The 27,130-nt window shown below is 53.1% G+C and overlaps 12 protein-coding genes across 12 annotated transcripts; 5 read left to right on the top strand and 7 right to left on the bottom strand.

Annotated features, from left to right (window-relative positions):
* Window positions 1–1,625: 1,625 nt before the first annotated feature.
* On the top strand, window positions 1,626–3,207 carry BO80DRAFT_47253 (uncharacterized protein). The gene is made up of 2 exons (XM_025723144.1): window positions 1,626–1,691; window positions 1,785–3,207. The coding sequence occupies exon 2, from the start codon at window positions 1,911–1,913 to the stop codon at window positions 2,898–2,900; it is 990 nt and encodes a 329-aa protein (XP_025576252.1). The 5' UTR covers window positions 1,626–1,691; window positions 1,785–1,910; the 3' UTR covers window positions 2,901–3,207.
* Window positions 3,208–5,726: 2,519 nt separating this feature from the next.
* BO80DRAFT_47221 (uncharacterized protein) lies at window positions 5,727–8,220 on the top strand. The gene is made up of 5 exons (XM_025723131.1): window positions 5,727–6,278; window positions 6,348–7,373; window positions 7,421–7,489; window positions 7,540–7,679; window positions 7,734–8,220. Exons 1-5 carry the CDS (start codon window positions 6,074–6,076, stop codon window positions 8,112–8,114), a joined length of 1,821 nt encoding a protein of 606 aa, XP_025576251.1. The 5' UTR covers window positions 5,727–6,073; the 3' UTR covers window positions 8,115–8,220.
* Window positions 8,221–8,691: 471 nt separating this feature from the next.
* On the top strand, window positions 8,692–10,943 carry BO80DRAFT_424299 (RNA polymerase II-binding domain-containing protein). Its single transcript, XM_025719254.1, has 2 exons — window positions 8,692–8,861; window positions 8,928–10,943. The coding sequence occupies exons 1-2, from the start codon at window positions 8,714–8,716 to the stop codon at window positions 10,463–10,465; spliced, it is 1,686 nt and encodes a 561-aa protein (XP_025576250.1). The 5' UTR covers window positions 8,692–8,713; the 3' UTR covers window positions 10,466–10,943.
* Window positions 10,528–11,892, bottom strand: BO80DRAFT_424298 (uncharacterized protein). The gene is made up of 3 exons (XM_025719253.1): window positions 11,318–11,892; window positions 11,086–11,159; window positions 10,528–10,943 (listed from the first exon to the last, which is right to left on the bottom strand). Exons 1-3 carry the CDS (start codon window positions 11,691–11,693, stop codon window positions 10,683–10,685), a joined length of 711 nt encoding a protein of 236 aa, XP_025576249.1. The 5' UTR covers window positions 11,694–11,892; the 3' UTR covers window positions 10,528–10,682.
* Window positions 11,893–12,603: 711 nt separating this feature from the next.
* BO80DRAFT_434066 (uncharacterized protein) lies at window positions 12,604–12,966 on the bottom strand (the record flags this gene model as incomplete). Its single annotated transcript, XM_025720851.1, has 1 exon — window positions 12,604–12,966. The coding sequence occupies one exon, from the start codon at window positions 12,964–12,966 to the stop codon at window positions 12,604–12,606; it is 363 nt and encodes a 120-aa protein (XP_025576248.1).
* Window positions 12,967–15,414: 2,448 nt separating this feature from the next.
* On the bottom strand, window positions 15,415–16,107 carry BO80DRAFT_47182 (uncharacterized protein). Its single transcript, XM_025723110.1, has 2 exons — window positions 16,007–16,107; window positions 15,415–15,951 (listed from the first exon to the last, which is right to left on the bottom strand). The coding sequence occupies exon 2, from the start codon at window positions 15,890–15,892 to the stop codon at window positions 15,569–15,571; it is 324 nt and encodes a 107-aa protein (XP_025576247.1). The 5' UTR covers window positions 15,893–15,951; window positions 16,007–16,107; the 3' UTR covers window positions 15,415–15,568.
* A 29-nt stretch (window positions 16,108–16,136) lies between these two features.
* Window positions 16,137–17,231, bottom strand: BO80DRAFT_424296 (emp24/gp25L/p24 family protein). Its single transcript, XM_025719252.1, has 4 exons — window positions 16,991–17,231; window positions 16,725–16,913; window positions 16,359–16,638; window positions 16,137–16,277 (listed from the first exon to the last, which is right to left on the bottom strand). Exons 1-4 carry the CDS (start codon window positions 17,141–17,143, stop codon window positions 16,267–16,269), a joined length of 633 nt encoding a protein of 210 aa, XP_025576246.1. The 5' UTR covers window positions 17,144–17,231; the 3' UTR covers window positions 16,137–16,266.
* Window positions 17,232–17,430: 199 nt separating this feature from the next.
* On the bottom strand, window positions 17,431–21,911 carry BO80DRAFT_424294 (ubiquitin-specific protease UBP15). The gene is made up of 11 exons (XM_025719251.1): window positions 21,765–21,911; window positions 21,535–21,655; window positions 21,219–21,363; window positions 21,003–21,160; window positions 20,763–20,952; window positions 20,607–20,715; window positions 19,606–20,554; window positions 18,423–19,555; window positions 18,051–18,365; window positions 17,865–17,997; window positions 17,431–17,811 (listed from the first exon to the last, which is right to left on the bottom strand). Exons 1-11 carry the CDS (start codon window positions 21,771–21,773, stop codon window positions 17,702–17,704), a joined length of 3,372 nt encoding a protein of 1,123 aa, XP_025576245.1. The 5' UTR covers window positions 21,774–21,911; the 3' UTR covers window positions 17,431–17,701.
* BO80DRAFT_424293 (uncharacterized protein) lies at window positions 21,780–22,179 on the bottom strand. Its single transcript, XM_025719250.1, has one exon. It carries the CDS (start codon window positions 22,028–22,030, stop codon window positions 21,872–21,874), a length of 159 nt encoding a protein of 52 aa, XP_025576244.1. The 5' UTR covers window positions 22,031–22,179; the 3' UTR covers window positions 21,780–21,871.
* A 910-nt stretch (window positions 22,180–23,089) lies between these two features.
* On the top strand, window positions 23,090–24,573 carry BO80DRAFT_444171 (protein kinase PKP2; the record flags this gene model as incomplete). The annotated part of the gene is made up of 4 exons (XM_025721415.1): window positions 23,090–23,217; window positions 23,268–23,387; window positions 23,444–23,726; window positions 23,782–24,573. 4 exons carry the CDS (start codon window positions 23,090–23,092, stop codon window positions 24,571–24,573), a joined length of 1,323 nt encoding a protein of 440 aa, XP_025576243.1.
* A 574-nt stretch (window positions 24,574–25,147) lies between these two features.
* On the top strand, window positions 25,148–25,669 carry BO80DRAFT_444170 (YqaE/Pmp3 family membrane protein; the record flags this gene model as incomplete). Its single annotated transcript, XM_025721414.1, has 3 exons — window positions 25,148–25,196; window positions 25,361–25,436; window positions 25,510–25,669. 3 exons carry the CDS (start codon window positions 25,148–25,150, stop codon window positions 25,667–25,669), a joined length of 285 nt encoding a protein of 94 aa, XP_025576242.1.
* A 105-nt stretch (window positions 25,670–25,774) lies between these two features.
* Window positions 25,775–27,066, bottom strand: BO80DRAFT_424291 (signal peptidase complex subunit SPC3). The gene is made up of 3 exons (XM_025719249.1): window positions 26,759–27,066; window positions 26,576–26,649; window positions 25,775–26,502 (listed from the first exon to the last, which is right to left on the bottom strand). Exons 1-3 carry the CDS (start codon window positions 26,902–26,904, stop codon window positions 25,952–25,954), a joined length of 771 nt encoding a protein of 256 aa, XP_025576241.1. The 5' UTR covers window positions 26,905–27,066; the 3' UTR covers window positions 25,775–25,951.
* Window positions 27,067–27,130: the final 64 nt, after the last annotated feature.

The following is a 27,130-nucleotide window of genomic DNA, read 5'->3' as shown; positions in this document are numbered from 1 at the left end:
TCACGCCATCGAGGGGCAGCTGATCGCGATTCCCGGCGGCCGAGTGCTGCGGGGCCAACGACGGTCCGGCCAGGCACGCGGGCGGCGATCGCGGTGCTTGGTGCTCAGGCGCGGTTGGGCAGGCGTTCCAGTCCCTCCAGGGCCCCGGCCCGTTGGATTTAAGGTCTGGTCACTCCCACGTCTGATGGCGGGAGTCGAGCTTCCGGCCTGGCGGTGTGGTTTCCCACATACGTTGTGTTGGTTGAATGGAGGACGAGTGGCTGGACTTGGGGCAAGTACGTACCCCAGGGACGCACATCAATTGTCAAGGAATGCCCACGATAATGGTAAGGAGATTAAAGGGGAGATCACGAAGCAGCAGCTGCAATGATCATGCCACCTCTGGCGCCTTAAGGCCGCCAATCACAGCTGACGTCATCCATGCCCGCCCACCAATCATGACTCAGCCATTAGTCAGGCGTACGGCTGAGTATGTCCAGGGCTGGAATGCTGGCCGCTGACAGCATCTGCCAGAGCAATGTCTGGGATGGGAAAGTATTCAGCAGCCGTCATCAGAAGGGCGGGTAGTCATATGTTGATATATCATGGTATATGGCTGGAGGCGTACCTGATGTTACCGTCTTCGGGGAAGGACAGGAAGATAGGAGAAAGACAGGGACGATAATGGTATAAGCGATGGAGTGGGCACTTTATAGGTCCCAGGCTCTTAAGATCTCAGTTACTAAATATAAGCTTCAAAACATGCATCTCCACAGATCCTGAATCACCCCCTTTGGGGATCCCTCTCTATCCACTAGAAGCCTCCTCGGCTTCCTCGGCCCCTCGCCAAATCAGTCTTGCATCTAAAATAAACTGTTGCATCTTGCAGCCCCCACTTCATGGCGGTGATGTAGGTAAAATGTCGCCGAAAATTGGTGGCCTCGGTACTATCAGTCTTTCGTGCTGCTTCGTAAAGACGAAACAATCAACTTGGTGAAGATAGAGCGTTATTATATTGGGTTAGGAGGGTTAGTAAAATGGTTTGTATGGTTAATTCTCTCTACTTCATTAAAATAAAACAATGAATAAATCATTCATTATTTGTTATCCGATGAATTAGCCAAATAAGCCTCTTCACCAATCCCCTAGCCGGTCCTCTAGGCACTTCCGGACACGGATATGTCTAATTCTAAGAAACGAAGATTAAAATCAAGCAGATGATAACGGCACAACGGATTTGATACCAACAATATCAAACCATATTTCTTCAAGCCTCTCCTCCTCTCTCGAGTTCTCCTTGATATCCTGTCATCTTTCCCACTCTCTCCCTTCCTGTCCTTGATCCACATATCTTGACACTCTGAGCCGAATCCGGGTGTATGTTTGGAAAGCTTCATTGGTGTTGGAATCTTTCTTTCGTTTGGTGCGTTTGCTCGATGGAGGTTGGTCCTCATAATGACTCGGCTTGTGTCTATATTCCATCATTTCATCATGGTGTCGATAGTTTTACCTCATAAAAGCATCATAGCCGTTTGTTGTTGAAGAAGCGAGTGTCATTACTCTCCCCCTTCCGATTCTTTCTAACCCTACTAGCAGTCAACCAACTCATTACACATTTGGAAGCTGATCTCTCTCTTTTCTGCTACCTATCAGTACTCCGCGCCATTCTATTACCCACTTTTAGAAACCCTCTTCTATAGAAAAGGGGATAGGTATGTTTCCGTACTGTATGACCGGGTTCAACCTGACCTCCAACGGCAAACTATTGATACTGCAGAGAAAGCGTTCACTAATCAAGGAAATAGCTCTAGAAAGGGATCGAGTAGTCGCCTTTTTCTCCGTCCCATCATACCTTTATCTATATCACCTACAGCAACCCTCTTTCGTGTCTGACATCATCTCTCAAATTCAGAATAAATCTCCCCTTCGCCATGGTTCCATTTCGCACGATACTACAATCCATCTTCCCACAGATCCAGTCGAAAACCACTCTGCCGAAAATCCCACCGAAAATCATAGAAAATATCTTCGCAATTCTCTCCATCCCAGACCAGATCTGCTTCGGGCTGAGTTGCAAGTACATCTTCACTTGTCTAAATTCATACCTTGAGACGCACCAAAAGCAGCTTCGCCAGCTTCTCCCACCCGAGAAACGGGTGCTGCTATGCCCCAACGTCAAAAGACGACCTAGAATCCAATTACTCCTTCAACTTGAGAACAACCATTGGAGATATTGCGATGATTGTTGGACTCTCCACCCCCACTCTACATGGCGGACCGTGCAATCTGTCCGGAGACATCTGCAGAAGCGATACTGCTCTGAGTGTCAACTACTATTCCAGCGACAGATACGCTGTATGCCATATGCAGGGAAGGTCGACATTTGTCCCTGCGTTACCATCACATTTTGCGATAAGCTCCAATTAATGCAACTGTGTAGAGATGCCAGAAGGGTTGTGCCTCCCGGGACAAGATATTCCAATAATAATGCTACGCTTCCTCCTGGCAGCAATCAACCACACGAGAAACTCCAACATGAATGCACTTTTGCCGGCCATCCGTTAATCGCGATCCACATCAAAACAGAATTTTTGATAGTCGGAAAGAGCAGGAGGCTGTGTGTGATCAGTCACTATACGTTTCTAGCGCGACACGAAGCTCCTTCCATGAGTTTACAGTCTCTCTTACCGTGCCCACACAAGAATATTGGAAACTGGGTTCGAAGAATCTTGAGTGAAGGCGGGTCAAGCTTTACAGGATGGGACAAAGATCGTTCTACACGCTGCTTTAACTGTAAACAGGGTGGCTGGACGAGATCGAGAAATGGGGAAGGCCCCTACACTTTTAAGTTATCAACACTGAGGAACCTAGGGAATAGCCAATGGCCTAACAGAGCTTGGAGTCGCAATTGCTATGGCTGATTTGATAATTTGATGATCTCTTTGCTTCTGATGTGTGTACTGGTGGATCCTGAATTGAAGTCTGTCACCGTTTTTCTTTCAAATCATGGCTATCAATTGTCTACAGGAATGACTAAACCTCCATGGAAAGCGATGACGGTGGAGAGAGAGACCAATGGGCCTGTTTCCTAAAGAGTCGTGCACAGGACACGGGTCGCCTGCGCTCCTCCACGTTGGAGTTGCATCTTGCCTTAAGCTCTTTCTCAGACTATCTCGTTTCTATCGTCGTATGCTCCTTCCGTACTTCAAGATACTGCTTCATCTGATGTTTACTGGGCGCAACTCCTTCGTTTATCCTTCTTTCCTCCGTCATGCATTCTTTCCGGGTAGGTGTTGAAGTAGCTTCCTCACATAACCCACCTCTCAAGAACTTGACGCATATGTTCCTTCCCTGATGATCTTGCTCGCTGAGGTATAAATCCCTTCTCCCACCCATGTTGCTTGTTCTTCTTCTCCTTTCCTCTTTATTCTCACTACCCATTTCCCTGCTCATACATCTGCCTCCCATCATGACTTGGATTACATTCCAACACTTCAAGACAGTTGTACTGTCATTACCACCAGTATCACCATCGCCCGAGTGGTGATCGACGTCCGGACTTGGTATCGAAGGCGGAGAAAAGAGAGCGACGATCGAACTCTCGACCCTACTGCCAACCCGCAAGGTTCGCCTACGCCAATCTTGCCTTCGATCCAACCGACGTTGTCGATCGAACTCGACTTCCAGGGGAATCAAGGTGCCTAGGGGGAGGCATTCGACTTGAGGACCTGCGGTAAGCGGATGATCGGGGTGATATAGGGATGGTGAGGTGCGGTTGTAGTTTCTTTCGTGTTTGTCTACTGCGGCTTGGGAACTTACTCTAGCGCGCAGCGGTCGGTGGAGGAGGGGACGAGGGCCGAGGGGGACACCGGCGATGAGCCCGCCCTTCTACGTAGGGCCGGTGACTAGTAGCTTTCGGGTGAAGCTAAGATGGGCTCAAATGTACCTAGATCAAATGCAACTACTTTGCAGTCTCCTATCTCCCAAGCCTTGCAAACTAGTGTCGTATAGAGTGAGCTATCATCCGAAGCAAAGACAAATCAACGGGGACATGGAGCTGGATTCTGATCTTCTAGTTTTTGAATGCGCCTTCTGAGACTTCAAGTCTGCAGGATCATCAGCTAAGATCTCTTCGAAGAAGGCAATGCCGAGTATGCACCTCATATTGTAAATACATATCAATGGAGAGGTAGGGCCGGATTCTTGCTCTCCAGTTTCTTGATGCGTCTTCTTAGACTCCAAGTCTGCAGATTTATCAGCTGGATGTTCTTCTGAGATGGCAGTGTTGAGGAGGCACCTCATACTGCAAATGCAGGATGGAGAGAAGCATGAAGAAAGGGACTAGTGCTGAGAGCGTATCCCAAACACCCATGTCGAAGATTTAGGGACCGTGGAACCACTGCAAAGATTGAATCGATGTATTTTTGACTCGGGCGACAGGAAAGGGAGGAGTTGCTGAATGGGCCAAGAGTTACTAGTAGTATGTAGTAGCATATGAGGGAAGTCACTACAGCAGTCAGCCACACCCGGCTCGCTACTCCACTCCATTTCAATGGGGCCTCCGCCTTCTTTTTACTGCCTGGGTACCCCTGGGATCGCCGAGTGGCGGAGCAACTGGCTTCTCGACTTTTCCTATGCTGCACCCACGTGTGACACTATGACAGTGCCACAGAAACCATCAAGTGGAGACTCTATGTCCGCCAAGTGCTATACCATGTCCAAGCGATTCTGCATGAGTCTTAGTCTACGTGAGAGGTGCGGCTGAACGGCTCCAGCCCGTCTCTCATCTATCTACCCCGGTTTTGGCCCCATCGGCTCAAACACTCGTTCTTCTTGGCCTCTGGCTCTCGACAAACAATGTCTACATCGATACCACCTCTTGGCTTCGACCATGGGGCATCGTTCTTCCCTATCTGTGGGATCCCTGCCAGACATATGTGGTTGGCCATCAAATTTGCAGGGAAGTCATCCTTTCTTCTGCGACTCTGGGAAGAAAGGGGGATGTTGGACAGAATGTTTGACCGTCTAATGGCTTGCGAATTCTTGAGCTGTTCCCTACACCGACTGAGTTCTTAAGTGTGGAACCATGCAGCTATTGGAACTGCTTAGACTGAACAGACACGAGGCTAGCTAGCGAACCCATCTGCCCCAGCCTCCAGATTATCAGCCGCAATGTCAACAACCGTGAAACTAAACGGATCTTTCGAGAGATCATATCAGATCCCCACAGAAATTGTCACTGAAGATGTACTGTTCGACAGCTATGATAGCTACGCATGGGGCCTTGCTACTCTGATCCAACGACCCAAGGAAGGTGGATAGAAGTTCCCGGGGGAAGTGGGCAATGCTCGTGGGGGCGAAATCACAAAGGCGCCCCTTTGCGAAAGCCTTGTGCCCCATGGAACTGCAGGTACGCAATGGTTACTCCATCAAGCACGGCTTGCTTTGCTGACAGGTTCTGAAACATGCTTTTGGCCAATACTGTCTCCTGTGTGTTGTACGGATAACCTGGAGTCCCTGCATAAACCAACCTCCAGCGTGGGCCGAGCGTAGAAATTCGCTTGCATCTCGCAACCCCCTCAACTGTCTCTCAAGGGACACTACGAAGCAGAGAAATAGGGGGCACCGTCGGTCGGAAAGGGTTTCCGTTCATCACTTTCAGAGGTTGTCGCACCACGACTTTGCAGGAAGATTATCCTTCCAATCGCCCCCAATCTCACTTGAGAATACGAAAGGTTCCCGTCGGTTGGACTGGGTCGACTCCGCCCCCTTGAAGGATGCAACCTCTGGAGCTATTCCAGAAACCTCGCTACGGACGGCTCATCATGTCCTGACTGGGCCGTGTCAGACTCTTGAGGCCCTGCGGATTTGTTGGTTGGGGGCCAACGATACGTCTGACTTAAATAGACCGGATGGCATCTAGAGATCGGAGACAGACCACAGGAACTATTGCTATCTGACTTTTCATTACTTCTCCGTCTTTACGGACAGTCACTCTTTTTGTCCAATTGCAAGACCAGTCACTCTTTAATTCGTTCCAACCTAGTACCCTCTTTTCTCATACGGCTGAGACCTTGAATCTTGCCGGCTCAAAATGATTAACCCTCTCCAACATGGAGTGGCTACCGGCCTTCTGGCTTCCCTTCTCATCCAACAGGGTTTGTCGCTGGAGTTGGCGGCATTTAACCCCTCTACAAAAAGCGCAACGCAGGCCAAGGTGGCAGTGGCCGGGAGTGCAGCTGAGTCCATGGACTATTCTGACATCGACCTCCGGACGAGCCACTCCTTCTACTGGGGCGGTAAGTATGCTTCATTGGATCATTTGAGTGCTTATCCATGCGAAGAGATAGCTAACGTGTATGGAATAGCATCTAGCGGTTCCGGATATACCTTGGGTAATCTGACGCTCACGGACGAGAGCGTTCTGCCTATGGAGACTTTCAGCGACCTGCTGCAGACCATTCAGTGTACCAACTCGAGCATGCACTTGGTATTCGCCGACTCTGGCGCATACTCCTATGCGAAGGATTCGTGGAGCTGGGTGAACGAGGCCAGTAACAACACGTTTCTCATGGTGGCCGGTGTCGATCAGTGTAGCTGGAATACGCAGCGTGTTCCTTTCGTTATTACATCCGCCAATTTCCGCGACAACTCTACCGCAGCACTGCTAACCGGCACCGCAGCAACGTGGGATGATGTCCTCAGAAATCACGAGCTTACAATCGGCAAGGCTCCGAGCGACATGGAGGTAGCACTCTCGAAGAGATTGAGTTACAGTGGGACCAAGACGGGTTCGATCAGCATTGAAAAAACCATGTCCGACAAATCCGTGACATTGCTCTCGCACGACGACCTCACTCTGAGCGCAGAATGCAAATCGTGTGGTACCAGCGGATCATTTGATATCTCGTTCAAGTACAAAGTGGCGACAAAAAGCAGCGGCTTCTTTGGTTCGATTGGCAGCACTCTCGAGGGTAAATGGAAAGTTGACACCGCCGAGCTCACCCTTACGCCTAATGATGTCGAGGTGGACATCACCCCCGCCCTGGAGCTGAGCGGAAACTTGACGAAATCGTATTCGAAAGAGTATGACTTTCCTTCCTTGACGCTTGAAGGAATCAAGATTCCAGATGTCTTTACCCTTGACGTGCAGCTGGTGTTCGGAATCGGAGCCACTGCTGGACCCGTCAATGGGGACGCGACTATTTCCTATCCGATGAAGATCTCAATTTCCGACGATGCGGAGGCTGTGTTCCAGATTGTCGACGAGAAAATTACCAAGAAGGACTGGACCCCGACCATTACAACTTCGGGCGTCCAGCTGAGTGCTGAGATTGATGCCACTCTTGAGGCCTATGTCAAAGCCTCCCTCGAGCTGGCCTTCTCGGTTGGCAGTAAGTACATATGCCTCGACATAGGTAGCACGGCTGACTCGTGATAGAATCCTGGGGATACGAAGCCGGGCTCTACCTCAAGCCTTTCCTAGGCGCCGACTTCACTGCCGAAGCCTGTGAGTAACATGACCAGCTCTTCCTGTTATACCCTGCTGATGATATGCAGCCACGACCGGTACTTGCTCCGACACGTCCAAGAACTACCACTACGCCATCGAAGTGGCGCCTTCCGCTGGAATCGAGCTCGGCGCGGATGTGGCGAAAATCAGCGACCAAGGGAACCCGATTGCAGATGCGACTCTTGCGGTAAGTGAAGCATCTAGATGAACTACCGGCGTTCCGACCTTCTGACCCGTCCAGTCCCTCACCAAGGCGATGTCGACCACCTGTATCGGTTTCGATAGTATCACGTCCACCAAGACGACCACCTCTGAGAAGACCACGACCACTGAAAGCAAGTCTAGCGAGACGGACAAGACGACCACCAAGGAGAAGACGTCTAGTGAGACCAAGACGACCACCAAGGCCAAGTCCACCACCAAGGCCAAGACTACCAGCAAGGCTAAGACTACCTCTACCAAGTCTCATCCTAGCAGTGTTTCTGCATCTGCAACTGCACACTTTTCCACCCACACGCCCTGCACGACTGCGCAGTCGAGCTCCCACATGGCTGCTAGCTCGTCGGCTCACTATAGTGCGCACAACCACGCCCGAGGCTTCAGACACCATGGCCGGTTCTAAGCCCTGAGTGATCTGGGGCGATGGCTAACAATAGCAACATTTGTGTTTTGATTTACTTCTCTTCTTCGGTGTAACTACATGCGGAGAAACTGTACTATTTCCACCTAGATTAGTTGCAGACATGTTACCGTTATGATTGTCATACTTTCATGGGCATTAATTAATGAATGTGCAATGATACGTTCCAGGCAATCTTCAGCAGTAGCGTGTGCCTAGTTCATTTGCGCTCTAGTAGTTACCGAGGCGACGAGTGCGAAGGTTCTCCTGACAGAAGCCAGAGAAGTGAATGAGAGCCCCAGCTGTATATAATCGGCAGTTGTTACGGCACACTGTTGCAAATCTAGTAATCTGAGCATCTTACATCTCAATCCACCACAGCAACCTGAAGCTACAATAGTATCCTCCTAGTAGATTAAAAAGCACCAGCAACTACCAAATCTACCACCACAACTCGAGTCATTTCTGAGAAGTACCGACTGTCTGGGCACAAGTAGGGCGTCCGGGATCACGTGGCCTGCCCGCTCCGACGTCCGGGCCGTTCACGGCCGGCCTCATTGCTTGCTCTCTGCTTCGGACTCGACCACCAGAACCAGCCAGCAATGGCGTCCCATCAACTCGCCATCGCCAAGGCATCCTTCTCCGCCGGCCTGCTGCGTCCCGATCCGACGTCAGTGCCCCGCGACGAGATCACGGCGTTCCACACCTCCCTAGACCGGGCGCTGTCGCATTGCTCCCCGGCAAACATCCAGGTTTGAACCGATGCGTCCTGCCACTCGACCCCTGAAGTACTAAATCGTGTTTCTTCGCGCCGCTAGACCTGCAAATCATGGCTTCTGGAATACGTTGTCTCGTCGTCTAACCGCGTGGGCGGGTGGGCCAAATACCTCGCGGCCTTGTCGGGATCGTTGGAAGCAGCCCCCGCGGCCGGCAGGACATCGGGCAAGCGGAGACGCCTCCACATCCTGTATCTGCTGAATGATGTGCTTCATCATACGAAATACCACCTGGAGACGAGCGCCGCGTTCAGCACGCTGAGCGGATCGCTGCAGCCGCATGTCGTGGAGCTGTTGGGCTACGCGGCATCGTACGATCGCGAGAAGAACCCGAAACACCATCGGAGGTTGGACCAACTACTGGATATTTGGGACAGGAATGGGTATTATGGAAGCGATTACGTGAATAAGTTGCGGGAGGTGGTGAAGAACTCGTCCGTGTCGGGACCGGTCAAGACGTCGCTGAGCGTGGAGGAGAGCAATGTGGACCTTTCGGCGGGCGTGAAACAGCAGTCTTCGGGCAGGGATGTGCCGTTTGTCATGCCGGCGACGCATGGCGATCCCTCCATGCCGTATTATGACTTGCCGGCGGGGAACCTCGTGCCTCATATCATTCCGGATTCGACGGTGCCGCTGCGGCCGGAGTCCATCAAGCCGCTGCAGTTCTTGGCGGGACCGGCGGATGAGAATCTCGTCGTGGCGCTGAAGAAGTTCATGAAAGATGTCGATTTGATCTATGGGCCAGGGGAGCCGGAACATCAAGAGGACGAGGTGGTGGACGTGGATGATCTGGGCCAGGTGGTGATTCGCGATGCGGATGGGGAGGTGGTCGATGGAGATACGTACTACGGATGGTCCCGGTCGTTTTGCCAGCAGATGAAGAAGAGGCGTGCGCGAGGGGAGACGAGCCGCAGCCGGAGTCGCAGTCACAGTCACAGTCGCGGCTCTCCTAAGCGCCGACGATACAGCGACAGCGAGAGCGACTGGAGCTCGCGATCCCGAAGCCGGTCCCCGCGGAGATCAGCTCGGCGGGACTCCCGGACGCGGTCCCCATCGCGGCCACGCAGTGCCTCGCGCGAGCGATCCAAATCCTATTCTCCCCGTCCGCCGGCCCCACGGTCCATCCCTCCCCCGATGCCTCCGGCCGAGTATCATCCTCCTCCTGCCCACCATCACCAACATCAACATCCCCCATACGGCAACGCCGCGCCGCCGCCTCCCCCTCCGGTAGGATACCATCCACCGCCACCCCCACCGATGGCATTTCCTCCAGCTGGTCCCGGCGGTGCTGGTGCTGGTGCTCCACACTACCCTCTTCCTCCGGGAGCCGTACCAAATCCTCCGCCTCCACCACCAAACTACCAGGGACCATGGCCACCACCGCCGCCTCCCCCGATGCAGAACTACGGACCACCACCGGCCGCACATCATGCGCCGCACTTCCCACCCCCATATGGACAACAGGGGGGGCAGTACGCGCAGCAAATGCCACCGGGGTCGTATCACTTTCCGCCGCCGCATTCGGGGGGAGGAGGGGGAAGAGGATGGGGATATGGGAATGGACGTGGGTGGCGGTAATACCTTAGGGTTGAGTTCGAAGTAAAGAAAGACCGAGACCGAGTACGGAGTATACTCTAGAACGATATCGATATCCGAGTTCAACTCACATATTAATGCAATACATGACATTCAACCTCCCCTTCACCATTTAACCCTAATCCAATACCCTGCGCATTCCCAGTAACGAACACACCCAATCCCCAACCCTATACCTTATGTCTCACAATAAAGATAATCACCTCCACCGTCTCTCCAAAACCCCAGAACTCGCACTCGCACTCGCCGACGCAGCAGTCGAACCCGAACCCGAAGCAACACCAACAGGAGTAGCCGCCGCCACCGCAGCCGCGGAAAAACTACTCGCGGCATCCATCATGGCCGCTTCCCGTGCCATACTCTCATCAATGGCCTGCTGTTTATTTTTCATCGCGATGTCCCAGGATTCGCAGGATGAGGTCACTGCTTGTGAGGATTGCGTGGTGGGTTGGTCTGTGTCCTGTTTCCACCCTCTATTAGCATTGGATGGTAGGGTGGGATGTAAGGGAAGGGGGTTGAGTCGGAGAGAGACTGGGGGGGGGAAGGGGGTGAGTAGGGTAGGGTAGGAGGGTAAGGGAAGGAAGGAATATATTAGTTCTCACGCTCGGTTTCCCATCACAGCACATGACCTGATGTAGACATTGCGAGTTGGGGGTGGAGTCGGCCATGGCGTAACCTATCATTCCCATCATTATCAGCATCATGATTAGCAATCATCCTCTTCATTCTCTTGATTATCAAGGTATAGTATCCATAGTAGTAATCCCACTACACCACACTACACCAATACAAAACAACCAAAAAAAACACTAGAAAGGGATAAAGGGGCCATACAATCCAACCCCAACACACTCGACACTTCGATGCCCTCAATCCAGGGGACCAGTTCTCCCAGACCCCCCGTGACCTGATCAGCGATATTATCGATCGATTCGCAGCATTGTTTGGAGCGGTGGGAGGGCGGACAGGTGTTGTTGCTGTAGTCGGCGAGAGTTTCTTGGACGATGATTTTGCTGATGGCGGATTCGAGGGCCTCGGGGGTGGTGAGGGTTGAGGAGGGGGTGGGGGCGGTGTTGGTGTTCGTATTGCTGTTGGAGTTGGTGTTGGAGGGAGATGGGGTGTCGGTGTTGGAGAGGGGGATGGCGGTGGTGAATGGGGTGAGGGTTAAGGTGGTGAGGAGGAGGGGGATGGAGAGGATGGAGTGGTGCATTTTCTTGGGTTTCGAGTTTGTACTTGTGTTGATGGGTGTTGCTGTGTGGATGTGTGGATGTGTAGGTGTATGGGGGTGATGGTAAGAGGATAGAGGATAGAGGATAAGGAGAGTATCTATCCCTCTCTTCCCAATGAAAGAGATTCTTCTCGTTGCCTGGAGGCTGGCGGGTCATCTATCTAGGGATGTGTTACTCTAAGTTTGCTTGGAATGAAGGTGAATCGGGGAATGTTGATTCTCCAGGAGCTGTCAAGGATAGAGCTGCAGGGGCAGATTCACCAGCACCACGAGCAGGCTAGCAGCACTGCAATCTGCACTCTGCAGGGCGTAGAGTCTCAAGTCTACGACATGTCTCGTCCCTGCAGACCTGCGATTCTGCGATTCTGCGATTCTGCAAATTGTATCAATGCAAGGGATCATGCATTACAACCATAACATACACAGGACCAGCCAGACAAATACACAATACTAATACAAGAACGAATTACTGCAATGCCATGGGCCGCATATATTCATGCGCTGCTCGAACTGCACTACGAGCAACCACCAAAGAGTGACAAAGGTCGGAACAAAAGGCAATCGAACCTGAATCTCTCAGCGAACACGCGATCGACTGCATAGCTGCATCACGTTCACTAATCGAATCCGATTCAAGTCAAGGTTGAAATCACATGCATCAGGGTCCCGGAGCCTCAGCTCGCACGTCGCCCTTTCTATATGTATCGCTTCGCCATCGCTTCGAAATCAGAGCGCACTCGCTAGTCGATCAAAACGCCCGGAGCTCGGAAGCTTGTCGTTGACACGAGTCTCCGCAAATTGTCCAAACTCCACCGTAAAACGTAATTCGTGAACTCGTCCCCAGGCCGATGAGGGAGGCCGCACCAGCGGCCTCCCTCATCGGTTATGTCCCTCAGAAGGACAAGTTGGCAGAGTTCACGCCCGACATGTGTCTGGCCTCGGAGCTGTCATGGGTCGCACTGGTCGCGCCGGCAGCCTGACGGGCAAGCAGGCCGCTGGTCGAGTTTCCGCTGCTGCCGCTGGTTTGGCTGCTGCGACTGCTGCGGCTAAAGGATCCCTTGTCGTCGTCCAGATCGGCAAAGTCTGCCATCCGGCGTTGGGTGTATTCCAGCATGACTCGGCTGTAGTCCTCCACGGAGGAGTGAGGATCGACAGACCGGGCCGTTTGTAAGGAGGGATCCCCAGGAGGGCGACAGCCTTCGCCGCCAATAGGGGGCATCGAGCGATACTGGTCGTCTTGCATGGCAGTGGCCATCTTGCGTGTCTACACTAGCGTCAGCCGGGGCTCATGCCTGCGGTGTCCCGGACTACACCCGTATCACGTGGTGTTTCGACCAATACATCGAACGTTCCAACACAGTAAACACATATATAGCACACTTACCTTTGCAAAAATCACAGGGCGGTGTTGGGAGCAAAGAACAGCGTTTCAGAACACGGAACAACCACGGGAGCAAAGGTGGGATCCCGGAGTAGGGGCTAGTACGAGGTTTCAGAAAGACTTGGTACGCAGCAGTCGGGCAGCAACAATAACCTGGGAATATTGCTTAAGACGGCACACATATGATGGGACCGCGCGCGAGATAAATGCTCTGACGAACCCGACATGAGATCACTGAACGGACCATGACAGAACCCGCCGGGGGAGACCAGTCACCCTAGGTACTAGGCTCGACCTGTCCATGGCCCGTGAGCAGACAGCCCACCGCGTTGCTGGGCCTCCGGAGCCCTCATAGGACGGGCATGACATCATCTGCCGTCCAAGGACTCCTCCAAGTGGCATCCTCCATGCACAGGGTCGACGCTCCTGCACCAGCGTTCTCCTCACCCACCGGTGCGGCGACGGCGGCGGCGGCGGCGACTGGGTCCGGACACCCATCCGGCAAAGGATAATCGGAAACAACCGTACTCCACTGGCTGCTAGGTCGGTGTTCCCCCGGATGGTCCACGGTCCATGGCCCACCCCTCAGCAAAGCGACATGAGGTCACAGATGGAATGCGACTGGTGCAGCAAAAATCTTATGGCGTCGAGGATCGACGGTCTGCTTACTGAGGCGCACCGTCCCTGCAGATCTTTTCTCATGGTGATGAAGGCCTGGATGCGTCGGCAGGCGACATGCGAAAAGACGAGGAATATCGGTTGACAAGCGGGCAAGTAGGGGGAAATCCCAGAAGCTACTAGTAGCACGGAAGATGTATGTGTGACACTCTGACTATGGGACGCGATGTGTCATGGATAAACCTAAAACTGGAAGGGCACTAGTCGGCTGGGACCATGCAAGAGCCGGCCTAGCGTGGAGGGAAGATGCTAGTGATGCGATGGAGTTTGGGGGTGTAGTGATCATCTCCACTGCAGCAAGAGCATGCCTGCTTGCTCCAGCCGGCAGCCGTGGTGAAGTCTCCAGGACCCATCCTCTTCGGGTTCGTTAGCCACAACCCTGAACCGGGGGGCCGGTAGATAGCTAGATAGGGGGTGGCAGAATGCGAACAGATCCGAATGAAGGGGACCCAGTGGGCTTGGGACCGAAGAGTGGAGGATTACTCGATCAGGCCAAGGTGATGCCGGATCGCTGGAGACGATGAATTCATCCGGGAAAAGGATCACCGATGATTGGTTGGGAGTGGCTGTCGGAATCCAGTTGGGACCATGGCTGCAAAGGGAAGGCGCGGTGCCTGGGCGGGCACCGTGACGTCAGGCGCGAGACAGCCACCGAGTCATTTGCGCGACCACCACCCGAGCCACACGGTACATACTTAGTACCTACTACATAGTACATAGCATGTAGTATGTACTATGTAGAATTGATGCTTGGCTCCAATCAATTTCCCCCGGTCACTGCCCTAGATACACTGTCCCATCTCTCGGGTCCCGTTATCTGGACCCATCCCTTCAGGCACTCGTTCACCACAGGATACTTTGTAGTAGCGGTCATCACCAGCGATAGAGTTACGAGCCCCGTGTCGCCACCCACGTCCTCTCCCACGGACGGCAATGCACGCTGCAGAATCCGTGAAGAGTCCCGGATTGGAACCGTTCGGTGTCGGTTTCCCCATACACCAATATCCCATGTACCCATGTACCCATGCGCTATCGTTGCTAGGACAGGGACACCAATCTCCTCAATGGCCTTCTTCGGCTAAGAGCTTGTGTCGATGAGCGACCCACCCCGGAAATCCTACCTCAGCAGAGGGTTGGCCCCCGGTGGATCAAAGCCGGCCCAACCACTCGAGTCAGATGCTGCAGCCCTGAACGTAGCCCCTAGCGCAATGAGCCTTCTCGGAGAAATTTGGCGGCAGCCGTAGGCAGTCCGGTCCAGAGACCACGAACGAGCTGAACCAATCCGCGCGACGATCGCATCAGTTAAGTTGGTCCGCCGAGGCTGCCGCTCCCCAGTACGACCAAAGTGTAAATGGGCCACGAGCAGACTTCAGCCCAAAAGCGAGACTCATGATCCGTACATAGTATATCCCAAAACAGTTTTCTGGGTCTGGATCGATGGTCGAGGTGCGGATTATCGCGCAGAATGACAACCGTTCCCACGGACCCATCGCGGAAGAATGTTCCTTGAAGCCAATAAACGAGGTTTGCACCCCCCAGGCAAGCAGATCGCTCCTTTTCCTCACAGCGCGGGTGCTATCTCCTTTGTCTCGGGTCCGAGAAGCACCCTAAATGATCTGGGATGCTACGTCCCCACGCCACTGGGAAAAGAAGCGCAGGCGTAACTGGCTCCATGTATCGGGAAATCTTAGACGGTGCGAATGAACCACGGCGACTGGCGGAGAATAACCGCCCCCGACCATTCGCATGATATCACGTTGCCTGTTTGATGAGTCCGCATGTTTGAGCAGTTGAAAGCTTATGGAACCAAGTCAAACCCCCGACGTTTGCACACCATGCTAGTCTGTCGTCGAGGCCTGCGCGGCTCGCCAGTTATGGGACGCTTCTTCACGTCATACCGCCAGGGATCGTGGAACCCATGATGCCGTCCGCACAACCTAAGACGTCCAGAGTCCTGCACTAGGGTCAGCCCATGACGATGCGGTCGCCATAGACTCTCGCACACATCAAGATCTCGACCTCCGCTGACGCCACGTAGCTTCATCTCCGAGGCAACAGCGCTCGGGACACGGTGTACCAAAGGCAAACTCACCCACCATTGCCTGAAGACCAGGTTGCGCATCGATAGCCGCCGACATAGGTGGTCGGAAGCTATGCTAGGGGTTGCCGTGTTACTCCACCCTTACAATGTCATATGTTCAGGATCCATCTTGGCAGAATCAGCTCGTATACGTACCTTGGGCCAGCACCCTCTCGACGCCCGAAACTGCTCAGATCTTCGGCGGATGTCGACATTCCGCCAGGTCACAGAGCAACGAACCTCAATGCTCCGACCCCGGCGATCCACCTCCTAACTCGGAAAGAAATTCACATGGTACCAAGGTGTTCTAATTGACCAGCTCCATTATCAGGAGAAAACTCTAGATCCCTACAACAGCGGGTAGATACAAACAGACGCCACAATCAAAGGACAGAAGAAATTTTCATGCTCGCTCATCACACGTAACCTGCATCACTTGATCAGCAGCCATTCCCTGGGAATGAAGACAACGTAGCCAAAGCCAAGAAATTGAGGGTCCAACACTTACCTTTCCGTGCGCCCTGGAAGAAGAACCGGACGATGAAGACCTGCAGAGCAGCCATCGAAACCATCATCAAACCCTCGATCACGCTGAAGTTGAAGATCCGACGCTCCGTACTACGGACAGTGCTAAAGTTACGGTTCTCCCGAGTACGGAAGTACTTCTGGTTCCGGGTGATGGTGGAAAGTTGAGCGGACAACTTGAAGATCGACTCCTCCAGCGCAGACGCCTGCTCGGGGCTAGCACCCTGACGGGAAGGAAGCTGTGCGCGTTCTTCGTTTTCGACCTGCAGGGACACGGCACATTAGACTTGTCTTTGTAATGAATGCACCACGAGATGGATCCGTAGTGCCCATCGGTGACCAAACATACCGCAATCTCGAAATCCACAATCTTCTCAGCGAAGGTCGACATGTCATTGTCGAAGCAGAACCGGTACTCCCCAATGCTCTGGGCCGTGAACACAAAGTCGCCTTGTCTCTCCTTGGTGCCGTCTAGGACCACCTTTTCGCCGGGGCCGACAACGGAGTAATCGATATCGAAGGAACCGCCCGATTGGACCTAGAATCTCGGATTCAACCCCGGTTAATGCCATTCACTAGACGCAGAAGAGTAAAAGACAGACGTAGGACACTCACAGCAAAGTAGAAAGCAACCTTGACGTTCCTCTGGTCAACATAGTTGTAGAAACAAGCTTTCTCGTTGGCCTCAAGTCGGTAGGTCAGAGCCGTGGCGGCCACGGACGACACAAAGGTGGCCAACAGGCCTATAACCAGAGCTGCGAAGCGCATTGTGAACAGGGACGAAGAGCAGCGAGCTCAGGTTGGGCTACGCTCAGGGGTGACGATTCAAGACACGCGACTGAAGAGTGGAAGTTCTGGCCAGCTGTGACTTTGGCCCGCTCCGTTTGTTGTGTTTGCATCCCGCCGCGGACAACCCAATCACGGCCACCGCATCATACCATAGTAGTGCCAGTCGCCGTTCCGTACTCCGTACAGCAGACAATCATCTCTACTTACTTCATGGTCCATTGCGCCTCGGTAATACTTTCATTCATACCTTGGGTTAGTCCAAGTCATGTAGGTCATACATCAATTCCAGTTGGTAAAAGCACATCATAAAGAGACCATAAGGTCTGCCCTTCTAAGCTAACGGACAGGACCACCACGCAGCAACCCTCACTAGTCATCATGTATCACGTATGTTTTTTCCCCTTTCATCATAAGCCGAATCTTCTGAGCAACGCATGTCCTCCGTATGTCCATAATGGTATGTATTCCTGCCAATCGTAAGGTGGACTGTCCAGCAGCATGAGACATGCACAAACGTAACCATCAAACCAGCCCCATCTATCGGATGAAGAACGATTCGCTCCGGTTCCAAAAGTTGCGGTTCTTATTTACATGCTCGAGACCAAGCAGGTCGTCCGAATCACCAATGATATCGGAGAGGATGTCATCTGTGCAGCGTCAGTCATCATTCGTTCGCCATGCCTCAAAAGAGCCGACTCACCATCTTCCACGTAACGCGGGTTGGAGGAGTACATATTGCGAGACACAACGGCAAACTTAATCTTTTCGAACTGCTTGCCCTTGACGCCTGTACGCTTGGAGAGTCTCTCTTTGGTCTGCTTGAAGATCTCACCCTAGGAGTTGTGAGCATGATGCAAACTTGAGCAGAGTCGAGGCGGTAACTTACAGGTTTCATAACGAACTTGAACGGCACACCGTGCGGCCGGTTGACCTCGCGATCGAAATTGAAGGCATTTATTGTCCGTTCGCCCTCCTGCATGTTGGCCTCTTCTTCAGGAACCCTTTCAGCGTATAGCGACACGAATTCGTTGATGCCAGAAATCTTCGAGTCGTGTTGGAATTCCCGGTAAATCTTACCGCCATGGGTCTCATAGACACGAATTTCACTGACGGTCTCGTCGTCCAGGTTCGCTTTCTTCTGTAACCCGGCAATGAGATCTGCGATGGTTCCATCACGAGGAACCAACACCTCCACCAGTTGCTAAACCCTAATCAGCTCCAATGCCCCTTGCGTGCCGGACAATCTTTCAAAACCTACCTCTTTGGTGATACCTTCAGGAAGCCACGTAACCTTCAGGCAAGTCTTGGACTCAAAGTCGCTCAAGCTGGTTTCCAAAACCTCATAATACAGGGCATCCTGGCGATGCATGCTGTATCCGTAAGTACTCGCTTGTCCGCCGGTGATATGATACAACGTCTGATTAGCCTGGTTAGGGTTCCGTTTGATGAACGGCTTGGGCTTGCCCGTGCTTGCGAGAACCGGGGCGAAACGCAGGTGCGTCGATTCCACATTCAGATGCTCGCCGACCTTCTTCGAGAACTGATCGTATGTCATCTTGCGGCTCAGGGTAAGAGTGAACTCGTCACCTTCTTCAGCCTTGACGGGAGCAAAGGTAATATTGATCCGATTCAGGAGATAATCGTAATACTGCCTTGCGTCTGTGTACAGTGCGGTGGCAGGCAGGTCCGATTCCTTGATCGTTCTTTGGAAGGTGATGATGTCTCCGTCCTGGATCTCAGACTGTTGGAAGGTCTGCTTGGGCTTCATGACGTCGATCATGTTATGTTTGATCTCTTCAAACAGCATGAACTCGGTGCCCGCAGGCCAACCCATCTTCTCAAGGATGACAGGGGCGAGGTCCGCAACCTTCTGTGTTTTGCGGACGTAGACGGCACCAACTCCCGAAATGATTTGAGAAGGGGCGTCGAAATGCTTCAGGAAAACCAGCACCGAGTTGCTGTCGGGCCAGGACACCGTTCCGTCGGCGGAAGGCTGGCCAACTTCCATCCACACCTTGAATGGATTTCCTTTGGTGCCATATCGGTTGTAAGCATCTTCAACTGTCATGTCCTGATCCTTGATGACTTGGTCCGGGCGAGTCGTCTTATTCTGACGGTTCACCATAACCCAGAAGCGGACCCGCTCGGGATCGACCCCCTTCTCTTCTGCAAGCTGCTGTGCAAACTCTCCGACCTTCTGAGCCCGGAGGATTCTGTATTGCTTCGGCACCGCGGGATCGCCGGCTGGGAGCTCAGTGCTCGTGAGGTCAAACCCGTGGTGAGACTTGAAAGTATCGTCGCTCAGAACGCCAACATTGATATACAGGTGAGCCTCTTCCCGTTCCTTCTTCCGGCGTGCCGACTCGAGCCGTTCCTCTACAAGTCGTTGCTCTGTCATGGTTAGCATAAATATAGGCGGATGACAAGGCCATCCAACATACCGATATGAGAGGGGACTTCGTCTTTGGTGATAGGTAAGAGTACATCGTCCAATCTGGTCTTCCGAATGTAAACGAGCATGTAAGCATTCATGGAACGTTTCGTCGATAAGCCGCGAGTGTAAGGCTGTCTGACACCGGCCGCTCCGTTGGCCAGTTCATACTCGCCACCGTAGTTCTCTTCGAGAACTTCCTTGTCAGTAGCTCGGGTCACCCGGTCGTCATCGAAGCGGTACCAGAACCCGTCTTTAGTGGGCTTCAAAAAGGCATAATAATGGCCAGCATTGAGGTCGCCACTATGCACCAAAACACCATGCAACTGGTAAATCCAGGGTTCCGACTTATCGGCGTCGTTGGAAAGGTATGGAGTGGCGTCGAATTCCATGGGGAAGGCGTGACGGTCGTTGATCTTCATCATAGCGTCGCGGTGGATGTCGTACTCGAACCGCTTCAAGTGAAGGTGCAAGACAGGGGGGAAGCTCTCGAAGATGACACCCTTCTTCGCGTCCTGGAGACCGTAAGGTTGCCCGGCATCGTACTTGTTCTCACCCTCGAGCGTCTCCACCTGGATATAGTCCTTGAAGCTATCATCTAGTGTCTTGTTGCCTCGGACATTAAGCTGGATATCCCAAAAGTCCTCCACACGCGATGATTCGTAGTCAACGTTGATGCAGGAAATGTAGGTCTTTGTCTTTCCGACGAAGAGCTCCGGAAGTGCCTTTTCTGCCGGTGTGCCTTTCATCTTTTCCTCCATCCTCTCCATGAGCTTTCTCGACAGTTCCTGGACATCCTGTTGCTCAAAGATTTGTCGGGATTCCCAACCGAAGGATGCCGTAAGCTCGGTTGTCGACACGGAGTTCTCGTTTGTTTGAAGATTGTAGAACAGTCTCTGGAGCGTCCAGGCGCTGTTGTCTCGGGAGGCTTCGGCCTCCGTGGGAATTTCGTAGACGGCCTTCGAATCTGTTAGTACGCCCCTGTTGGAGCTGGTCGAGGCGGCCACGTACCTTCCGGAAGGAATTGGTAAAGTATAGAGACTGCAGAAGCGAATTGAGGTAACATGTCGCACCCTGATTCTTCAACCCGACCATGCCGGTCTCCTTCTTCGAATCGTAGCTGGACGCAGTCAGCAGTGGTCAGGCGGGATGTAGGTCGATACGTACTTTTGGAAGCTGTGCCACAATACACCAGTCGGATCCTTGACGACGCGGACATAGGCCGTGACCCGGGCCTCTTCGTTTTGCACCAGAGGAACCCCACGGCCCTCCCACGGCATGCTAAAGAGCCGGCGCAGCTCACAGAATCGGGTGAAACCCCAGTCTCCCTCATCCGAGTTAAACCGATGTGTAGCGACTAGATCCCAATTAGAAGAAATCCCGAGGCTTGCAATCCGGTATACGCACCATGGTGGACGTAGATCGACGGGTCATTCACGTTCCACAAGACCAGAGCAAACTGAACGCAAGCATACCAGTTCGCCGGAGGTTCATTCTCCCAGGCGTGCTCCAGGTAGAACGATGCGTGCTCGACGTGATTTCCGTATGGGAAGAATAGGACCCGCCTATCGAGGAGTGTCAGAGCTGGCAGGTCGGACCAAAGCGACAAAACTGTGTACCCACCAAGGAAAGCCAGCGCACTGGAAGACCGGGCCGTGCTCTTTCTTCTTAAGTTTCCGCCAATCCTGAATGTGCCATGTGTGATATGTCTCATCTTCGGTTTCCAGATCGGGGTCCTTCGGAAGGATCCGGGCCATCATTGCTGCATCTGTAGCGGAAATCTGGATCAGACATGTTCCCAAGCTTGACGGAGAGAGCGCTCATAGCTGCGGACTGGACCGGCCACCCCACCGCGGGGGTTTCGTGAAACCAAACGAACGACCAGGACCGCGCGCATGAGACGACGGAGAGACCAGGGGAGGAGGAACGGGGTTCTTACGGTCATCAGCAAGAGGCTCTGGCTCCGGGTCCTCCGAACCGGACCGAGAGACGACAACTTCGTCGGTTCTGTCATTGTGGTACTGCTCATATTCATCGACGAGCATCTCACTGTCTGCGACCTGTCGGATCCGAGGCACGGGGTCAGCGGTCGGTGGCTGTGAGGGGCAAACATCCCCAAAGGTCGAGGCGAAGGTGGCTAGAAGAAGGGCGATGGGAGGCAGCACTTACGTTGTCCATGTAGGGAAAAAAGTGCGTACCCGCACTGGCGATGAATGACAAACTCTTCTCACGGACGGGACGCGGCAGGAAGACGGGGGGGTATTAGCGGAACAGAATTAATCCCGAGGCGAGGGGTGGTAGGAGGCGGAATGAAGAGAAGGTGAAGAGGTCAGGACCTCGAAAGGCGAGAATGAGAATTGAGAGAGAGGTTCGTTCTGGGCTGTAACGATTCCAGTCCGCAGGAGTTTGGATGAAGCTAGTGGCGGAGTTGCCATAACCCAATCAGTAGTAACGGACGGGCATGCGGGACACCGCAGCCCTTATTATTAAGAACCTCCAGGCTCCTCCCTGGCTCCCTGGCTGTCTCTCATGCCCGCCAGGGTGGTTTGATGGCTTATCGCCTGAGGGTGGATCGAGCTACGCTGCCCCTACCTACCGACATACCTGGCTAACTACCTACTGAGAACCTACTGAGGGAGGGGATGGAGCCTTTCATTGTTCTTTCTGACGTACCGACCGAGTACTACGGTCGTACTCTCTCTCAGGATCCCCTGATCTCCACGGGACTGAACGTGCGAATGCCGTCGCCGTTGCCTGTTTCGCATCTGCAGCCTTAATTCGGCCGGTCATAGCCACCTACCCAACGGTGATATCACCTGTGCATTTTTCACGCTCCACCCGAGACAGACGGATACTGTGCCTGATAACGATCAAAATATTCATCCGGTGCATATATAGTGAAAAGGCCTAATCCATCATATCGAATCTTCACTTTTTGTTCTCACTGTAGCACTTTGTAGAGCACTCACTCTCTTTACTTTTTCTATGGGCTTTGCTTCCTTCCCAAGCTGTCAGTTTTAGTGCGTGACTGAGGGAGGGGAGAGATCATCATCTCTAGGCAGCACCCAGCACTGGTCTAACCAGGCTAACCTCCGCACCACCAGAGACAGACCCGATCAGACCGAAGGACATCCTACTGCATTCAGCTTTGTTCATCCGGTTCCCTCCACATGTGAGCCAAGCGTCCTTTTGAGTTCCACTGCCGAAACAAAGGCACGTCACATGCCAGCCAGCTTCACCAGGAAGCTCTCACCGCCCGGGCGCTTGGAACTGGCCGCATTTGCCAGCAGGAATAATGTCATGCCACTGTGAAATTCACGCTGGTGGGCCGAATTGACTATCCTCCCGGGTGAGCCATGTATGGACCATCTCATTCAACCCTGATCTCGTGTGGTTCTTTTGATGTGCTCCCCTCTCCATTGGCGTAATACGGCCAACTCCGTGCCACTGCCGCCAGTGAGCCGTTGCCATTGAGTCAGTCCATCGCAAAGAAGATGGCGTGGGGTCTTCCAGCTCGTCGCTGGCGGGCTCTTCGTCAAACCTGCGCCCCCAAGCTGCGGCTTTATTTCAGTCAACAAACCCATAGTCCGCCGCCGTGGAGGCCGGTGTCTGCTTTGGACGAGTATGCCGTCATCTCCAAAACTTGCCGGCGGTAATGTTAATGAGTCGCAGATGGGTTGAGCGTGACATTCGTCCGATCAGTTTACGACAGCTGACGTTCTTTGGACGGACCCTGACCGAATCGCGACTCATCAGCTCTGCCAACTACGTACGGACTGAGCTCCCTACCCGGTTAGTGCCGTCATCCATGGCAGTCTTGGCTTTTCTAACCTTGATTTTCCACTTAGAATTGCACATCGCCTGCGGGATATCCAACGGCTACCGTATGTGGTCGTTGCCAACCCCCACCTTTCCCTAGTCTACGAACTCTATTACAAGGCCTTCGAGCGATTTCGGACCATCCCGGAGATAAAAACGTTAGACGACAATGACAGGTTCTGCGACATTCTGCGCAAAACGCTGCAAGAACACCTTGTCGTGATACCTAAACTCGCAACGGGTGTCTTGGAATGCCGTGAGCTTGTCGCGCCAGATGTGCTGGACGATTTCATGAATACACTCCTCCGAGCGGTATGAGTCCCTAGGCGAGCTGGACGTTCCATATCTAATTGACTGGATGCAACAGAGAATCTCTCGTCGGGTTATCGCCGAGCAACATCTTGCTTTGACGGAAACTTTCAACTCGCCATGGCACTTTCCTGGCTCTCAAGATCGCACGGACCTGAATGCCGACTTTGTTGGGGAAGTGTTCCTCAAGTGCAATGCAAAAGAGGTTGCTGAGCGATGTGGAAAGCTGACGCAGGACATGATGCGGCAGAGCTCTGGGTCGGATAAGATCCCGGAGATCTCGGTGCAGGGTCACCTCGAGGCTACCTTCCCGTACATGCTGAGTCACCTGGAATATATCATTGGCGAGCTACTGCGCAATTCAATCCAAGCCGTGAGTGAGCGATACAAGGGCACTTCAGAGAAACCACCTCCGATCGAAGTACTCATCTGCGAGGCGCCACAGCATGTGATCCTGCGTGTGTCCGACCAGGGAGGAGGGATACCGCGCGAGGTTCTACCGTACCTGTGGTCCTTTAACAAGGGCCCTCACAGCAAATCGCATCTCCACAATCTAGGGCAGGTTCCCGCCATGGCGGCCACGATGCAGGAGCTGAGCGTGTCGACGGAAAGGAAGCATGCCGACAAAGAAACATTCCGCGAGAGCTCGCTGGATTCGCTGACCTCGCGGCCTCCTAATCTGCGCTTGGGGATCGGACTTCCAATGAGTCGCGTGTATGCCGAGTACTGGGCCGGCAGCCTGGAGCTCCACAGCCTAGAAGGCTACGGCGTGGATGCGTTCCTGCAGATCTCTAAACTGGGGAACAAGAACGAACAGGTGACGACGCGAGCGTCAATTGATGCCGTATGAGACGCCAGAAAGATGCCGTACATAATGAAGAAAGATTAGAAAAGATACCTGCTTGCTGACAATGACATTTACCATCACCACCACATAGTACTATTAAATAACTATCGCTCCATCCCCACTTACCCCAGGTTTCCCTTGGCTCCGCCGTAGCCTCAAACAGGCAAGCGCCGCCCACGGCCGCAGCATGCGGGATGACGTCACCCAGAATCCAGCCATCCCAAACACCGCCCGTTCGCTCCCTCGCACTCCAAACCTCTCCGTGGCGCCGGCGGCTCTTAAGGCTGATTGCTCCTACCACACTTCCCGCCCGCCCCGGTGACGTGACGTCGATCTAAAACCTTGTACAACGACCCCAACCAACATGAAGCGTCTCAATTCCGCTAAAGATGACAACGTCCCCATCTATATCTTCCTCCTGCTGATTGTGATTCTGGGGTTGAGCTTCCTCGGCACATACTTTGATGATAGCAAGCGCGTGAAATCAACTCGGGCACAAGCACGGACTTAACTCGCCAACTATCAATCACGTTACCAATAACGATCACAATAACGAATAATTAAATTGTCATTCAAGATGGCAGGGACTTGTTCCATGCTCTGTTTGATTCTGATCACTTTGTTCGGTAAGTTGCTTTACTTGGGTGGGCTGGGTTGGGTTCCTGGCGGAAAGGCTGGGATCCACTCCGACCAGAATTCTATTTTCTGGAGAGGTCACTACGGAGTACTCCGTATAAAGCTGGTGAATGTGAAATGGACTAGGCTAATCTGATTGTCTCTGTGAATATAGTCCCTCCTCTCGGTGTGTTCTTGATTTCGGGCTGCAGTGTGGATCTGCTTATCAATATTCTGTTGACGATTCTCGGGTTCGTCTTACCTTCATTTCCATTGCGAGATGTGAATCATAATTGCGAGAGATATTCGAAGCTAACTGTTTAGATACCTGCCCGGCCACATCCACGCCTTCTATCTCGAATACGTTTACTACGGTAATCGCAACGCAGCGGAAGCAACGGCTCCGCGACGTGCTCCGGGCGTCTATTCCGAGCGGATTCAGCGTGGAGGCCATCATCATCAGACGTATGGCACTACTCCTTGAGTGTCGGGCCGGATGGGGTGCTGTATAAGTATGAACAGGCTGGCTGGGCTGGGCTGGGTTGGGTTCTTTCGGGCTTTGCATTGTTATGACTCGAGTTTTCTGAGCGACTAGTATGGATACCGAGAATGGAGTTGAGGCTCACTTGTTGTGTTTATGTTTATGTTTACCTCTTATGACCCAGCCCAAAAGTAAAAGGAAATGAAAAAAAGACAAACCTACAATCCATCGCAACACCCAAATCCAATGCAATCAATCAATTCCCACTAAACACAACACCACATCTCACGCCTTGGCCCCAGCTCCAGCCCCAGTCGAACCAGAACCCGAAGCAGCAGCTGCCCGACTCTTCAACGCAGGCAACCCAAACGCCTTACTCGTCCCAACACCCCCCTCCGTCCTAGGCACACTACCCGACCCCGGACTCCACCACAACGCACCCACCCAAGGCTGCACATTCCACCCCACGGACAGAGTGACATTCTCCCGCTCCGCCATCTTCCCCGACACATCCCCGATCGAGTACTTTGCCTTCTGATCCCGCAACTTAAGGACCCCTGGCGCCGCCGCCGCACCCTTCTTGCCATTACCCGCCTTCCCTTTACTACTGGACTTCTTCGCCGTCCGCTTATTCTTATTACTGGTGGTGGACTTAGCGGGGAAGAACCGTTCCCGGAGGGCATCAAACGAGTAAGGCGATTCGGGGGCCGGGATGATCGTGTCCCAGATTACGGAGTTGGAGGTGCTGGTGCTGTTGGTGGTGGGATCCGTGGGGTAGGTGGCGTAGATGTAGACGAAGAGTTGTTTGGTGTTCCAGGTGAAGAGGGGGGAGAGGTCTATACCATGGTGTTAGTTAGTGGATCGGGGATAGGTGTTGATGTTGGGGAAGGAAGGGGAAGGAATGCATACCAGCGTCCAAATCGAAGCGCATCGTCGCGTATTCTTCTTTCTTGGTGCTGTAGTAGTGCGGACGGCCTTTTGTGCTGTGTGCATATATCGATGTTAGTGATTGATTGCTTGCTGGTGTTACTGTGCGGAGAGGAACGGAAAGCCTAGAATGGAAGATCGGTGATGGGATAGGAATATACATACACCTTCACATCGCGCAATTTCACACTCGACGTAATCCCATCCGTCGGATAAAGCAGCACCGAGAGGGCCGCCAGACCGGCGACGAAGAGCGCGACGGTCGTGAAGAAGCCGAACACGGCTTGCGCGCGATTGAGAGCTGAGTGCATCTTTCCTCTTTTTCCTGTCCCCCTTTGACTTTTCAATGGGTGATGGTGACGGAGAATGCTAGGATAGGAATAAAGAGGGAAAGAAACGGAGACCGAATCTCCCAGACGTGTAGTGTGCGGACCCTGGGCTGATAGACAAAACAACCGGCTGGGATGATGGATGGGATGGAGCTTGAAGCCACATGGGCCTTTTCGGGATTGGCTGTGGCGGAGGACCGGACCCTAC

This window comes from Aspergillus ibericus (genome assembly GCF_003184845.1).
Source record: "Aspergillus ibericus CBS 121593 unplaced genomic scaffold BO80scaffold_15, whole genome shotgun sequence".
NCBI lineage: Eukaryota > Fungi > Ascomycota > Eurotiomycetes > Eurotiales > Aspergillaceae > Aspergillus > Aspergillus ibericus.
The sequence above is the reverse complement of the archived record's forward strand: the minus strand, read 5'-3'. Positions and strand labels throughout refer to the sequence as shown.

What these genes read in the sequence shown, in the direction of transcription:
- BO80DRAFT_47221 (XM_025723131.1), top strand. Translation starts at nt 6,074, where the DNA reads ATGATTAACCCTCTCCAACATGGAGTGGCTACCGGCCTTCTGGCTTCC. An exon ending in GCTGGCCTTCTCGGTTGGCA is followed by an intron (nt 7,374 to 7,420) that starts GTAAGTACATAT and finishes GACTCGTGATAG; the next exon opens with AATCCTGGGGATACGAAGCC. An exon ending in CGACTTCACTGCCGAAGCCT is followed by an intron (nt 7,490 to 7,539) that starts GTGAGTAACATG and finishes GATGATATGCAG; the next exon opens with CCACGACCGGTACTTGCTCC.
- BO80DRAFT_424298 (XM_025719253.1), bottom strand. Translation starts at nt 11,693, where the DNA reads ATGCACCACTCCATCCTCTCCATCCCCCTCCTCCTCACCACCTTAACC. An exon ending in GAGTGTGTTGGGGTTGGATT is followed by an intron (nt 11,160 to 11,317) that starts GTATGGCCCCTT and finishes TGGGAATGATAG; the next exon opens with GTTACGCCATGGCCGACTCC. An exon ending in GCTGTGATGGGAAACCGAGC is followed by an intron (nt 10,944 to 11,085) that starts GTGAGAACTAAT and finishes GGGTGGAAACAG; the next exon opens with GACACAGACCAACCCACCAC.
- BO80DRAFT_424299 (XM_025719254.1), top strand. Translation starts at nt 8,714, where the DNA reads ATGGCGTCCCATCAACTCGCCATCGCCAAGGCATCCTTCTCCGCCGGC. An exon ending in TTGCTCCCCGGCAAACATCC is followed by an intron (nt 8,862 to 8,927) that starts AGGTTTGAACCG and finishes CTTCGCGCCGCT; the next exon opens with AGACCTGCAAATCATGGCTT.
- BO80DRAFT_424291 (XM_025719249.1), bottom strand. Translation starts at nt 26,904, where the DNA reads ATGCACTCAGCTCTCAATCGCGCGCAAGCCGTGTTCGGCTTCTTCACG. An exon ending in AAATTGCGCGATGTGAAGGT is followed by an intron (nt 26,650 to 26,758) that starts GTATGTATATTC and finishes ATATGCACACAG; the next exon opens with CACAAAAGGCCGTCCGCACT. An exon ending in GCGCTTCGATTTGGACGCTG is followed by an intron (nt 26,503 to 26,575) that starts GTATGCATTCCT and finishes ACCATGGTATAG; the next exon opens with ACCTCTCCCCCCTCTTCACC.
- BO80DRAFT_47253 (XM_025723144.1), top strand. Translation starts at nt 1,911, where the DNA reads ATGGTTCCATTTCGCACGATACTACAATCCATCTTCCCACAGATCCAG.
- BO80DRAFT_424294 (XM_025719251.1), bottom strand. An exon ending in TTGTGGCACAGCTTCCAAAA is followed by an intron (nt 20,716 to 20,762) that starts GTACGTATCGAC and finishes GACTGCGTCCAG; the next exon opens with CTACGATTCGAAGAAGGAGA. An exon ending in TTACCAATTCCTTCCGGAAG is followed by an intron (nt 20,555 to 20,606) that starts GTACGTGGCCGC and finishes ACAGATTCGAAG; the next exon opens with GCCGTCTACGAAATTCCCAC.
- BO80DRAFT_424293 (XM_025719250.1), bottom strand. Translation starts at nt 22,030, where the DNA reads ATGGCAACTCCGCCACTAGCTTCATCCAAACTCCTGCGGACTGGAATC.
- BO80DRAFT_47182 (XM_025723110.1), bottom strand. Translation starts at nt 15,892, where the DNA reads ATGCGCAACCTGGTCTTCAGGCAATGGTGGGTGAGTTTGCCTTTGGTA.
- BO80DRAFT_424296 (XM_025719252.1), bottom strand. Translation starts at nt 17,143, where the DNA reads ATGCGCTTCGCAGCTCTGGTTATAGGCCTGTTGGCCACCTTTGTGTCG. An exon ending in AGGTTGCTTTCTACTTTGCT is followed by an intron (nt 16,914 to 16,990) that starts GTGAGTGTCCTA and finishes CCGAGATTCTAG; the next exon opens with GTCCAATCGGGCGGTTCCTT. An exon ending in TTGTGGATTTCGAGATTGCG is followed by an intron (nt 16,639 to 16,724) that starts GTATGTTTGGTC and finishes GTGTCCCTGCAG; the next exon opens with GTCGAAAACGAAGAACGCGC.